Here is a 12,692-nt window from a genome sequence, read left to right as displayed (position 1 = left end):
AGGTTTGCAATGGCTGTGCACATCATGCAGGAGAGTTAGAATAAAGGCCAGTAGGTGAGATGAACACCATGTCATTGCAAGGGACAGGTCTTCAGATGTGAAAGGGACCTTGGTAGTAGATCCATGTTTAACAGTGTGCTCGTGTGCATGTAAGAGACTCGGACACACAGCTGAAGCCCAGGTCTTCCTCACCTAGTCAGTCTTTTGGAAGGTTCAGGTATAGCAGCATCTTATCACACTGGCTCTAGAAACTGGGGAAGGAGGAGATGGAAGAGTTCTTCCCTTCTTACTGACACTTTCCTTAAAGTCTAGAAATAAGCCAGTGATGAAGGGCCACTACCTAGGAGCTGCAGGGTGCTTGAGAACAGCTTGTTAGACACCTCTGAGCTCTTGGGGACCCTGCACGCTTTTGCAGCTATGGCCTGTTAGCAATGTAACCCTAGGGCAGGGTGCTCATAATGTGCCACAGTTTGTTAGTGAACAGACTTTCCTTCCTGGAACTCTTTAATCACATAGTTTGAAATGAGGATGCTCAACTAATATGTTAGGTAAGTAAAGCAAGAAACTAAACATAAAGCACTTCTTGAACCCTTTTTTCCTTCCTATTAAACAGCAGTTTAACCCACAAAGTTGGTTTGTTTGCTTTTGGGTTTGGTTTTGTTTGGGGTTTTTTTGGTGAAAATCTCCAGCCCCTGAAGAAGACTCCTTCAGCTGCAGATGGTGTCTCTTAGCATTGTGGGCAAGTTTCTCTTTATGCTAGGCCTTGCCTTTACTTAATCCTGTTTCTTTAAGTTAAGAATGTGGTCTGTTAATAGTATGACAGAGAATTAAATCGAGACTTCTGATTCAGAGATCTTTGCATTTTGTCAATGCAACTGTCTGTGTCTATGTTAGTTTTATACCTTTTTTTTTCTGTGCTCTCTCTTCTATTGTAGTCCATGCATGGAACTTTGAAAAGTGTTGAGGGGCCACCAAACCTGGGGATAAATCTGCCTCTCAGTACTAAACCCACAACTCAGAACTCAGCCAGTCACAACAAGGAAGATGCAAAATCTGCCAATGGAACAGAGAAGCTGGATAAGAAATCTCCTTCTCCCATAAAGAAAGCGGAGCCTAAAAAAGTCACTAATCTTGGCTGGACGTGTTGGGAGTGTGATAGGCTCTTCACTCAGAGAGACCTTTACATCTCTCACATGAGGAAGGAACATGGAAAGGTAAATGAATAATACTTGACTACAAAGAAGTAAATGAAACCTGAAACATGAAGTCACTTTTTTCCAAGTTCAGTTGTGGTTTTGAAATAATTCCTTCAAGTTCCATCGTTGCTCTTCTCTGTTCTTAAGTGTGTTTCATGCGTCTGTCTGGCTGTGTAGTTTTTGTCATTGTCTACATAGCTCTACTGAGAAAGTCCACATGCTCTTGCTTAACTGTAGGCTTCTTCACCCAGTACCAAAATTTCTTCAAGGTAGAAAGAGTGAAGGATGTTCCAGTATTTCATCCAAGTCATCTAATCTAATCCAGGTTCTCATTTCTTCCTTTGTGCCTTCTCAGTTCCTTCCTTCCCTTGAAAATTCTTTAACTGTTAAGACTCGGAGAATGGAGTCTGGTTTTATTGGTCCAAGGAGTACAAAGCAGTGTTTGATGTTACAGGTAGACGTGCTCTGAGGTTGAACCATCACTCTAAACTTGCACTTGTCGATTCAGCCAACAAGCCAGCAGAGTTGAACAAATGGAATTTTGTCATTTGAGATCATTTATGTCAAGTGGATTGAAAGCGACGTATGGCAGTGCTGTATTCCTGCACAGTCAGCAGTACGACAGCTCGATGTCCCTGCTGCCCCTGATACCTTTTCCAGTTAAATGACGTTAAAAAGGCTGGCAGAGCAGTGAAACTGGTCCTTGTACAGACCCTTACTAGCTGTGGCTGGGATAGATCTTGCAAGCTCCGGCCTGGTGCTGACATGCAGCAGCTCTCTGCTTCCCAGTCCTCTCTTTCGCTATGTCCCAGTAAATGTGGTCTCGTTCCTTCTGCAACTGGGGAGGAAGGAATGGAACTACTGCAGTGTGCCACACTGAAGGCAGAGAGCAGACCTGAAGGGTGGAGAGGAATCATCCTGAGTGAAAATCTGTACTTTTCAGGATGTTAGTATGCTACAATGAATGATAGCATGTTTCCAGAGGTTTCTGTGTCTCTCCAAATTACAGTGCTTATTTCTACAGCTGTTGTGCAAATGTATTCTGTTTATAAACATCCCATGGAACAGCTGAAAATGCTGTACTATGGAGTGTCATCCCTAATTTTCTTACGACAAATTCAAGCAGACAGCACCCAAGCCTGGCTGGCAGGAGCCTATTTCCATGTCTCTCCTTACCTGAAGTAACTCCCACTCCATTCTTTCCGCCTTTCTGCTGTCAAGAGTCTAGTAGCTATACTGCCAGTTCCCCTTGGAACGAAACACCAAAACCTAAGGATTATGTTTCACAGAACTACTTTTTTTCTGTTACCTCCCTCTCCTTTTACAGCTTTGGGGCATGAAAACTAGACAGAAGATCATGTGGCCTCCATTTGATTTCTCTAGTGGCTTCGAAAGACCATTTTTGCATTTCTGTCTATTGAAGTCACTGAAGAACTGTTAATGGCTTCAGTTTGAGCTTGGTGTGTGATTCCTGACGCTTCTGTGAGGTAGTGGCTGTACAAAAACGCCACGAAACACGTTGCAGTCCCGGCAGCATGCCTGCGCACCCGGTACTTATTAGTGCACTCTCGCCTGCTAGTCTAAATTTTAACACCCCAGTGTTTTTACCAGCAGACAAATAAATTGAAGAGCAGATGCATCTCACATTGACAAGATTCTTAAAAACAAACCAACCAAACCTCCATGTGAAACTGTCAGTTCAGAGTGAAGTAGAGAGTGATACCCAGTCTGACCACCTCTACAGCAGAGTGGCAGGAGGCATGTAAAGGGAGGTTGGCAACACACTGGTAATACTTTCTACATACTAGGTTTAAATGTGTATCTTCCTGTCTCTGATGTTTAATAACAATGTGCAATGTTACCTCAAGAACAACCCTTATTATGGAAACTTAGATAGTTGTTGCACTCAAATACTGGCCTAAATGAACAGGCATACAACTCCCAAGTCTGTCGGAAATGGGTGATGAGAAGCAGCTGCTGCATTCCTGCCAGGCCCCCCCAGTTTTGTTAGGATTCAAAACTGTATCCTTTATGGATGCATTAATTGTAGGGAGCCTAGAAAGGAGCGTAAGATAACAAAAGTATGCAACATGGGTCTAATAATTAATTCATTCATTCATAATCTGTGTCTCTGCAGAATGGGAAGTTCGAGTTCAGTGCTCTAACGTGATCGGTGCCGAAGGCTGGAAGCTTCGGTTAAGCAGTTCATAAGCTACTTGCAAAGTCCCATGTCACGCGTGGCAGCTCCACTGGCTCATCTGCAGCTGTTCCTGAGGCAGTGTAGCCATTAGGCAGAATATGAATATCAGGCTCATCACTTAGAGCATTAATGGGAGATGGATGGTTTTCGGTTCCTTAAGCATTTCTGTATGGCTTGAGCTCCTTACTATTTAGAATTGATTTGGTTTTTAATGCATATATCATTATTAATTGATACTAGGCACCAGAGAATGACTCATACCACATGAAAATGTCTGTGTGGGTTATGGTGCATCTCCACTGTTTAGGAATTTGTGACTCCCTCAGAGGGTAAGAATAAGGAAACCTTTGCTATGTAGTGATTTGGAAAACAGGAGCAGATCTTAGCTAGATTCCTCAGAAGAGTGAAGAAGGCTCCGTGTTCAGTGATCCAAGCGTTTAGCTTAATGGCCTCAGCTGGAATGGTAGAATAAAATGACATGATTTGTTTTCTTCAGTTTCCAAAAACATACAGGAAAGAACATATTGACAGCATGAAGGAAAACTGTGATTTTGCTGCTGGAGCAGGAAAAAACAATCCAAGGAACATGGATTTCCTTCTGGTTACTTGACTGATGGTATGGGGCTGTCCTTTGCTTTACTGTCACCTGGCTAGCAGGCAAGAGTCCTCTCTCAGACTGGAACACTTGAAATCTGGGCCTACACCATCCAAATTTCCTTTGGGAGGCTCCATTAAAATCCATTTCTTCTTCAGACCCAGGACACCTTGATTCTGGCAGGAATCATTATACTGAATGATAAGCATGGGATCCTGACTCTGGCAGGATTGTTGAAAAGTAGACTGAACCCATGGAAGGAAGTGGGAAAGCTGACTGGGAATATTTCCATCTCCTTACTCCAGTTTACAAGATGTGTCTATTGAACTGAGTTCTAGGGCTGATGTAAATTAAGGGACAGGACTGTGTGACTCATTCCTGTATGGAGTGAAGTCACACTTTGGGAGTCATTGTTTCTTCAGATACTAGAGCTCCTGTGGCCATGTTCAGCTGGAGTGACACTGATGGAGACCACTCCAGCTTTTCCATCTTCTTTCCTTTTCTTTCTCCACCCACTTAACAGGCTAAAATATAAACCTCACAGAATTCTCTCAACAGACGTCCCTCAAGTTGTCATCAGACCACACCTCTCATTTCCTCATGGCTTTCCTGAGCTCTGTTGGTGTGTCAGTATCTGTGACATTTTGCTTTGGTTCTTGTTAAGTGCTCATCACCCCTCCTCGTACGTGACTGATGAGCCCTCTCAGTCAGCAGCTGCAGGCATAGTTTGGTGATGGGAAGGGAAATGTCACTGTAGTGAGAGCAAAACCCTCAGCATACTGTCTTGACTGATGCAGAAATAACCCATTCATCTTCCACTGAAGAAATTTCACTTCATCCACAGTCTGTGACACCAGTTTACAACTGGTGACAGATGTGTGTGTAACTTGTGCTGATCACACTGCTTTGAAATAGGTCCAGGTCCTCTGGCTTCTGCAGTGTTGCTGCAGGAGCAGCCGGTAAGTGATGTTTCTTTCTAGTACCAAAACGTTCCACATGCGCACTGCTTTTATTGAGCTCTTCTAATTAACTCCTGTGGTTTTCTTCTCTTCTTCCCAAGCAAATGAAGAAACATCCGTGTCGGCAGTGTGACAAATCCTTCAGCTCGTCCCATAGTCTGTGTCGTCACAATCGCATCAAGCACAAAGGCATTAGGAAGGTTTATACGTGCTCGTAAGTTCTGCTTCCGTTTCTTTACAGAGTATAGACCAACAAAAAAAAGCTCTTGGCTGTGTTTCTTGCCTTGAGGCTGTGAAAAGGAGCGTAACCTTCATTCGGATGAGTCAGCTCCTTAAACAGGCCCCCAGAGAAGGCTATCCTGCATGCCTAAACCATGACAGGCTCCCGGGGGTGTGTACATCAGCTCTGCTATCTCTCAGTGCTTTCACAAGCAAATCTGCTGAGCTGAGAGTTCTCCAGTGAGTTCTGCACTTGGCTTTCAGTAGTCTCTCAGATACACAGTGTGCTCTTCCAGTCCACAAAAGCCAGTATGTATAGTGCTTTTCTTAAACACGAACCAGTGTGTAGTGTCTGAAAATTCTCAGTGATGTTGAGGTGGCTGGAGAGGTGATACATGACTGGCCAGAGAAATCCACGTTAATCATGTAAGATCTACAAACCAAACGTTCCGGTGTATCTCTTCATTCCTGGTTTTGTGTGTCTGTGTGCGCTGTGGAGCCAAGTTTGAGACTATGAAAAGGAAGCTACCACCGGCAGCCATTGTCTGTGGTAGAGATCTTAGCAGTCCCTTCTCTGTCACTGTGTGCCTTCTATTTTGTTATGGAGAACACAAGGCTCGGTGATGTGGAAGCCTGAGACTGCTGTGCGTGGCACAGCATTCCGACAAAGTGCTTTAGAACATCCTGTCCCACGCACCAGATTGTTTGTTTCTGATGGACCCTCAACTTGGGCTTCAGCATGCGTGAGCTGGTCAGCCCAGATGGTCTTGCTCTTGATATGTAACAAGTAGCAAATACCCGGGTTTTGTGTACCCTGAGCAGGAAGCTCGTTGCAGTTCTGTTTCCATTTCAGAATGATGCCTACAGTACTGTTGGTTTTATTTTGGGTTGGGTTGGGTTTGGTTTAATAAAGATAAATGAAACGGCGTTAAAGAAGTTAAAACCTTAGGAGGGAGACTGAGAAAGAGAGCACTGCAGTTCAACTTCTGCCCCCGCAGTTCATACTTGGCCATCCCTCCAGACACCTGTATGCTGTGTTACAGCACAGGGGTTCAGGAGGAACACGTTCCTGAAAGTGCACGAGATGTTCGGAAGTGATGCAGCTGGCTCGGGGCGGGGGGAGCAAAGTATGGGCTGTGAAAGAGAACTTTGTTCTGCTGCTTAGTTTGAGGCTGGAAGTGGGGCTGAAAATGAATTGCTAGTTCCAAGAAGAAACTGTATTTGGGTTTGAATGCAGTGTCATTAAGTGTCATTTGGAGCTAGCATTCATCCTGCATAGGAGGAAATTGCTTTCTCTGCAAAATTTAAATCAAGAAGAACTTTGGGAAGTCTCTAATAGAATGCACAGTTTGGTGGTCTCAGCAGAAATCCAAGAAACAGACTCAGGTGCTCCCAGGTTTTATTCCCACTCACACTCGGTTTCATTTTGGATGTTATCTCCAGATGACTTCCCATTTGCTCTGAATGTAAATTCTCAAAGACTCCTAGTTGTATTTTGTGATTCTGCTCATTTCCTTACAATAATTACCCATGTAATTGATGGTGCTCTGGTCTGGATTTGCTTTCTAGTCCTGTTTATGTTCTTCACAACAGTGTGACTTTTGTTAAGCATGGCCTGTTGGCCTGTACACTTCTGCTTTGTGCTCACTCGTGCAGGCACTGCCCAGAGTCCAGACGTACCTTTACCAAGCGGCTGATGCTGGAGAAGCACATTCAGCTGATGCATGGCATTAAAGACCCCGATGTGAAAGAGATGGCTGAATCAGCCAATATGGAAGAAAGGGAAGTCAAAGAAGACACAAAGGTAGTTACTGAGAAGATTAATCCAGATACCAAGAGCAAATTTTTTGTGGGCATACATTCAGGATCTTTAAACATGAAGGTAGTTTGATCTCAGAAAACCCTGATCATCTGCGAAGTAGAGCCCAGAAACAGGCTTTGATGTTTGGTCAGCCCTGGAGGGATCAGGCAGTTGGACTAGATGAGCGTTGTAGGTGAAATCTTCCAGCTGAAATGTTCTTTTCTGTTTTGCTGTTGGTGATGAGTGTTAGGAGGAAAGTAAAAATAGGTGGCAACACTGTCCAAAGATGCAGATGTTACCAGTACAAACATAACTGGGTTTTAAAATGTACTGTTGTCCTTTACATGACACTTGCAACCCAACACATCTCCTTATTTCAGTCTTAAAAATCTAGCAGGCTATGTACATTATCTTCATAAACATCATGGAGCATATCTGAGCTACCTAGGATACAGAAGATTCTTGAAGAGTATTCGTGTTGGAAGAATATCAAGGAGAATGTGAAAAAAAACCATCAGTTTAATTAGTTTAATTGTATGTGTCAATCCATCCTTTAGCAGGATGTTAGTTTGGTTATTAACAATCAGGAGATAATCTGTCAAATCAAATTTCAGCCATGAAATAAGTAAAATGGAGTTCCTGAGCTGCTGTTCTGTACCCAGCTGAGGTCTGGTTCTGTGCATGCTTAGATGTGGTTATGCAGACAAGTATTTATACAGCATGTTCAATGTTGTCGCTCTGTCAGAACAGATGAGACAAACTTCCCGTGCCATTCCTAGTAAGGAAAGCCCACAGTTTCCCAACATGCACAACATGCATTTGCTTCAATTATTTGAAATGTCCTGTTTATCAAAGTTGTATTGGAATCTACCAAGAGGAAGCTTGAGAAGTTTGCAAGGCACAGATAGTTACAAAAAGAACCTGTGGTTATTATCTGCCATTTGTGTCTGACTATAGGTTCCTAGTCCAAAGCGCAAGTTGGAAGAACCTGTTCTGGAGTTCAGGCCTCCACGAGGTGCCATCACTCAGCCGCTGAAGAAGCTCAAGATCAATGTTTTTAAAGTGCACAAGTGTGCTGTTTGTGGCTTTACAACAGAAAATCTTCTTCAGTTTCATGAACACATCCCTCAGCATAAATCCGATGGCTCCTCATACCAGTGCAGGGAATGTGGACTCTGCTACACATCTCATGTGTCCCTCTCCAGGCATCTCTTTATTGTACATAAGCTGAAGGAGCCTCAGCCGGTGTCAAAACAGAATGGGTCTGGGGAGGATAATCAGCAGGAAAACAAACCAAATCATGAGGATGAATCATCTGACAGTTCAGCATCAGACAGAAGATGTAAAGTTTGTGCAAAGACTTTTGAAACTGAAGCGGCCTTAAACACTCACATGAGAACACATGGCATGGCCTTCATCAAGTCCAAAAGAATGAGCTCAGCTGAGAAGTGATTGGATTGTTTGGGACTCAGAAGCCTCTCTCCACATTGGAATACTAAAGACATTTTTGCTACGGGAAGTTCAAGGTATACTTGTGTTAACAGTACTGTTCAGGAGGTTGCAATATATTCTGCATAAAAGTGTCCCCTTCACCTCATTGTCTATCCCCTCAAACCATTGAAGCAGTATTTGAGTTGACAAGAGTTTGTATATATTTAAACTAATAACTTTTATACTCTTTGTTATGTGTTTGTGTCTGTATCCAGTGGAAAATTTGGGGGTTTCTGTTTTGTTTCTGTTTTTTTTTCTAGTAAGTTTCTTTAAAACAGAGTTCTGAATACTGGGACAGTTCCTTGGGTTCTCTTAAACTGTTTCTTAACTGAGTGCTTCTGAAAGAAAGTTCAGCTAATGGAGGTGCATCAGAAAGCAGCACTTGGAAAGGCTTGGAGGGGGAAGCAAGTTAAGGGGAGATTTCAAATGCTGAGAACCTGTGCTTCTAAATATCTAAGGAAGTTTTTAAACTTTCTCTTAAAAATATGTATTTAGAAATCAAATAAAAATCCCCGCTGCGTGTTTCGTGCAGTGCTGGTTCTAGGTGGCACCATCAGAAAGGTGCAGACTCCTAGAACGATAAAGTGCTTTTGAAAAGTAGAATTGCACAACTCTCTGTATCATGAAGTGGTTTTTTGGTTTCTTTCTAGGCTGTCAGGTGCTTGCAGTCAAAGCTCAAACCGTTACAAAAGGGCCGGCCTGCTCCGGCCCCAACAAATCCGATGTGATTAGAGGATAGGTTGATGATGATGATGATGATGATGGCTTTCCTCATGTAATTTATTAAACACTATGTAGAGAAGCGAGTGCACAGCATTACGCATTTTCCTTTCTGGTTGTCGACAGAAGATGGTTCACCCTTGCTACAGGGGTTGGTCCTTCCCGGCTCTGCGTGCTAATGCCAAACATTCTGGTGCTCAGCGTCTCACGCGGCCGCCGAGCGGCGTGCCACAGCGGCGCAGCCGGTGCAGCCCTGGCTGCCGGCGTTCGCACGGGCCGTAGGAGGCGAGCCCAGCCGTTTCCCGCCCGTACCTGACACCGCTAGTTAACGCTTTCACCAAGGGCACGAAGGTACCGTGCTGTCCCTTTCGTACAGAGGTCTCTGTGAGAGTTATATTTTTGGTTGGGTTTTGCATTTTATACCTTGTATGTATCCCAAAAAATACAAATTTTGTACTTTTTTTTAAAGCCAATGGTGTATATATAGATAGCTGCATGATACACGGTAGTGATTGTCTAGTTCCTTACAAGTCTTGCTGCTGTCAGATGTTAACTATACACTATGTCCATTACAGCTGTATTGAACACGTTTCATATGTAAATAAATGTGGAGCATTTTGCCCCTAAAGATTTCTGAGATTCTGTTATTTATCATTAAATTTTAACAGTTTGAAAAATGGAAGTCTTTGAAAAAATAGGGATCCTTCCTGGCCACCTCTGTGCAAATTCCTAATCGCTCTGGAAATGGTGTTGTCAGAGACGTTTGTTCTGGTTTCCCTCTTCATCCTCATTCTTCATTTGGTTCGTTGGTAAATGCTTGTTACCCCACAGCTATTACTGGCCTATTGAGTGGTTATGAGTTACTTCTCCATCCTGGAGCACACAGCTGCCGTCTCAGGATCCTCCACTGTAATGTACACTGGTCATCACTGCCCTTTCCATTCAATGTATGCCCCTTGAACACTTGTTTGTTGATGTGCACTGTCAACTGTGCAACAAATGAGTTCTCACTATGCAGAATGGTGTTTTGTATAGAGTGAACAGATAATAAAAGTTAAATTTTCACAGCCATTATTAATACTTTTGTTCATTTTCCCTTTTCGCTGTCTTCCACCTGCAGGGGATGCTGCAAACCGGTAACTTATGTCGTTGGTGGTAGCAATCGATTCAACCTCATAAAACGTCTCCATGAGGTCAGAAACGGATCACTTGGGCTCCACTGTTTTGCAGTCACTCCTTTGGTTAAACACAGAGATAGCTAACGTTGCACATCAACTGCAGGAGACGGGTTGGCACAGAAATACTAAGGAAGGCTTCAGGGAGCATTTGGGCAGGAGAACAGAGTGTCACTGTCAGGCCTGGGGTTAATGTGTGGCTGCTTCACTAGGAAACGGCACAGAAATAAGACAGCGAGTGTGTACTACGGTAATAAAACCACAAGCCACTCAGGAAGGTTTTGAATGTATCCTCATGGGGACACACAGTTAACTTATCAGTGGGAAAATACCAGAAAACAGCAGCACAGGAGTCCAGAGTAGCCCAGCAAAACAGCATGGAGCTGGCCCTCTACATTGTGCACAGAGCCCTGCTGAGACACTCCAAAATGTTCTGACAGTAAGAAAAATGCCCTTGAGAAAGGCTGTGAGACCAGTGGGAAGGAACAATGAGCACAGGGAAGTGGGACACCAGGTCATCCAGAGCTGCCTTGTTCTGTGCGATCAACCCCATAGGAAGCCAAACACACTGCTGTGGGAAAACCAGGCTGCCGCAGCTGACCACGGGGCTCAGGGGAAGCAAGCATGGCACCCCTCGAGGGCCTTCACACCCATGAGCTGAGGGGACCCGTATGTGGCCAGCACAGCCAGCTGGCACAGGTCAAGTGCCCAGGCTGCACGGTAGCTGAATTACACCTTGTGGCGCTGTGTGTGAGGGTGAAAAGCAAGCTTCCGCCTCCACAGGAGTCAGAGGCCCCTGACTTTGGACTAGTCGCCTTAGATTAGCTGCCCCCACCGCAGTAACTGCTGGCAGATCTGGTCTGTCTCCAGACTGAGCGGTTCCAGGTTCCTGCAGTGTGAACATAGCATGGGCTATGCTATGCATAGGCACAGCAAGGCTACACACCTTGCTGCACCTCTGCTGCCTTCTGTGATTCTGTGAACTGGGCCAGAAATGCACATAAGTAAATGAAAGGGTGTGTGCTGCCCGGCACACGGCCCCGTAACGACCGCCATGCACGTCTGCCTCCTCTGCTTTCGGAGTTACTGGGCATGAGGCACCTATGTACTGCCCACCCTTGCATGGTGCCCCCAGCCCTTGCCTCGGTGCTACCCCCCTGGTACTCATGGGGCTGGCCAGCACTAGCTATGGGAGGCACTTAGCCCTGTCTAGGCCAGCCGGCCTTCCTGCAGAATAGGACAGCAGAAGCTGGATCTGGCTGACCACGAGCACTGTACTGTTTGTTTCTGGAGGGCATTTAGAGACACACAACTCAGCCTGCCAAAGACCCAAATGTCAGTGCTTAATGTCCAGGTATGGGTGGGGAATTCAGTAGGGCAGGCCTAGTGAGTTTTAAAAGGATTTTTATATAACCCTGACCTTTTCATTCTGTTAATACTGCCTTTCTCAGTACACCCAGCATACACACGCAGCTGCCAGCCCAATAACAGGACACAGTTTATTTAAAAACCTTTCTCAAATATTAGGGCAGTTCAGGAGTCAATTCTTTGTATTTGAATTTCAGATTACTACTCAAAGGTTATCTGACTGGGCTCCCAGCGGGATGAAGGGCGGGCAATGGAGTGAAAGAGAATTAAGTACAGAGCACAGTAAGCACAGCAGGTGCAAGCATGCCCAACTTACATCCCTGGGCATTGGGTACAAACTGGGTAGCTCTGTAGCCAGGGCTAGATGCAGAAGGAGCAGGGAAGAAGGAGCATTTCTTGTCCCTGAACATTTCTTCCCTTTGAAAAATGTGGTGGTTTGAAAAGACCTGGGAAAGCAAGGCACTGGAAATGACCCAGATTCATCCAGAAAATTAACTGGAGGCACTACTGGGGCACTACAGTTTTCTCCTCTGACCCCCAGGTTTCGGCTCTGAAGACAAAAAATATGCATTTGGAGCAGTAATGTGACTATTAGCAAAATAATCTTAGCATTGCATCCTTCAGAGATATGTCCTGTAATCTGATTTGGCAGAAGCCTTTATGCAGTTCATTTATTTGATATCCTCGAATTCTGCTGCTCTGTACTCTCCGACACTAACTCGCTGGGGATACGGATGCCCTGCATTATGCATGGTGCTCGCTCGGAGCCCATCCACCGCTCGGCTAGCACTGCCATAGCTCTGTCTGCAGATTAATATTGAAGGTTAAGTACACCCATATCTCCTGCTCTAAGTGACTGCTGCTTTCTCAGTTAAAATGCAGAGCGGTCCCTGATGGATGCAGTCATGCTGTAATTGGAGGAGCTACTGACTTCAGATTTCACTTGGTCATTGCATCTGCATACTGTT

General features: G+C 44.7%; 1 protein-coding gene across 11 annotated transcripts in view; it reads left to right on the top strand.

The window, feature by feature from the left end:
• The window catches only part of ZNF532 (zinc finger protein 532), a 37,623-nt gene extending 28,434 nt beyond the window's left edge, over nt 1–9,189 (top strand). For all 11 annotated transcript variants that reach the window (XM_054179296.1, XM_054179292.1, XM_054179300.1 and 8 more), the window contains 4 exons: nt 936–1,214; nt 5,052–5,164; nt 6,826–6,973; nt 7,928–9,189. In XM_054179296.1, coding sequence (XP_054035271.1) covers nt 936–1,214; nt 5,052–5,164; nt 6,826–6,973; nt 7,928–8,422 — 1,035 coding nt within the window. In that variant the 3' untranslated portion in view covers nt 8,423–9,189. The remainder of the gene's footprint in view (nt 1–935; nt 1,215–5,051; nt 5,165–6,825; nt 6,974–7,927) is intronic.
• Nucleotides 9,190–12,692: the final 3,503 nt, after the last annotated feature.

This window comes from Dryobates pubescens, assembly GCF_014839835.1.
Source record: "Dryobates pubescens isolate bDryPub1 chromosome Z unlocalized genomic scaffold, bDryPub1.pri SUPER_Z_unloc_1, whole genome shotgun sequence".
NCBI classification, from domain to species: domain Eukaryota; kingdom Metazoa; phylum Chordata; class Aves; order Piciformes; family Picidae; genus Dryobates; species Dryobates pubescens.
Note: the sequence above shows the minus strand (reverse complement) of the source record. Positions and strands in the feature narration are given on the sequence as shown.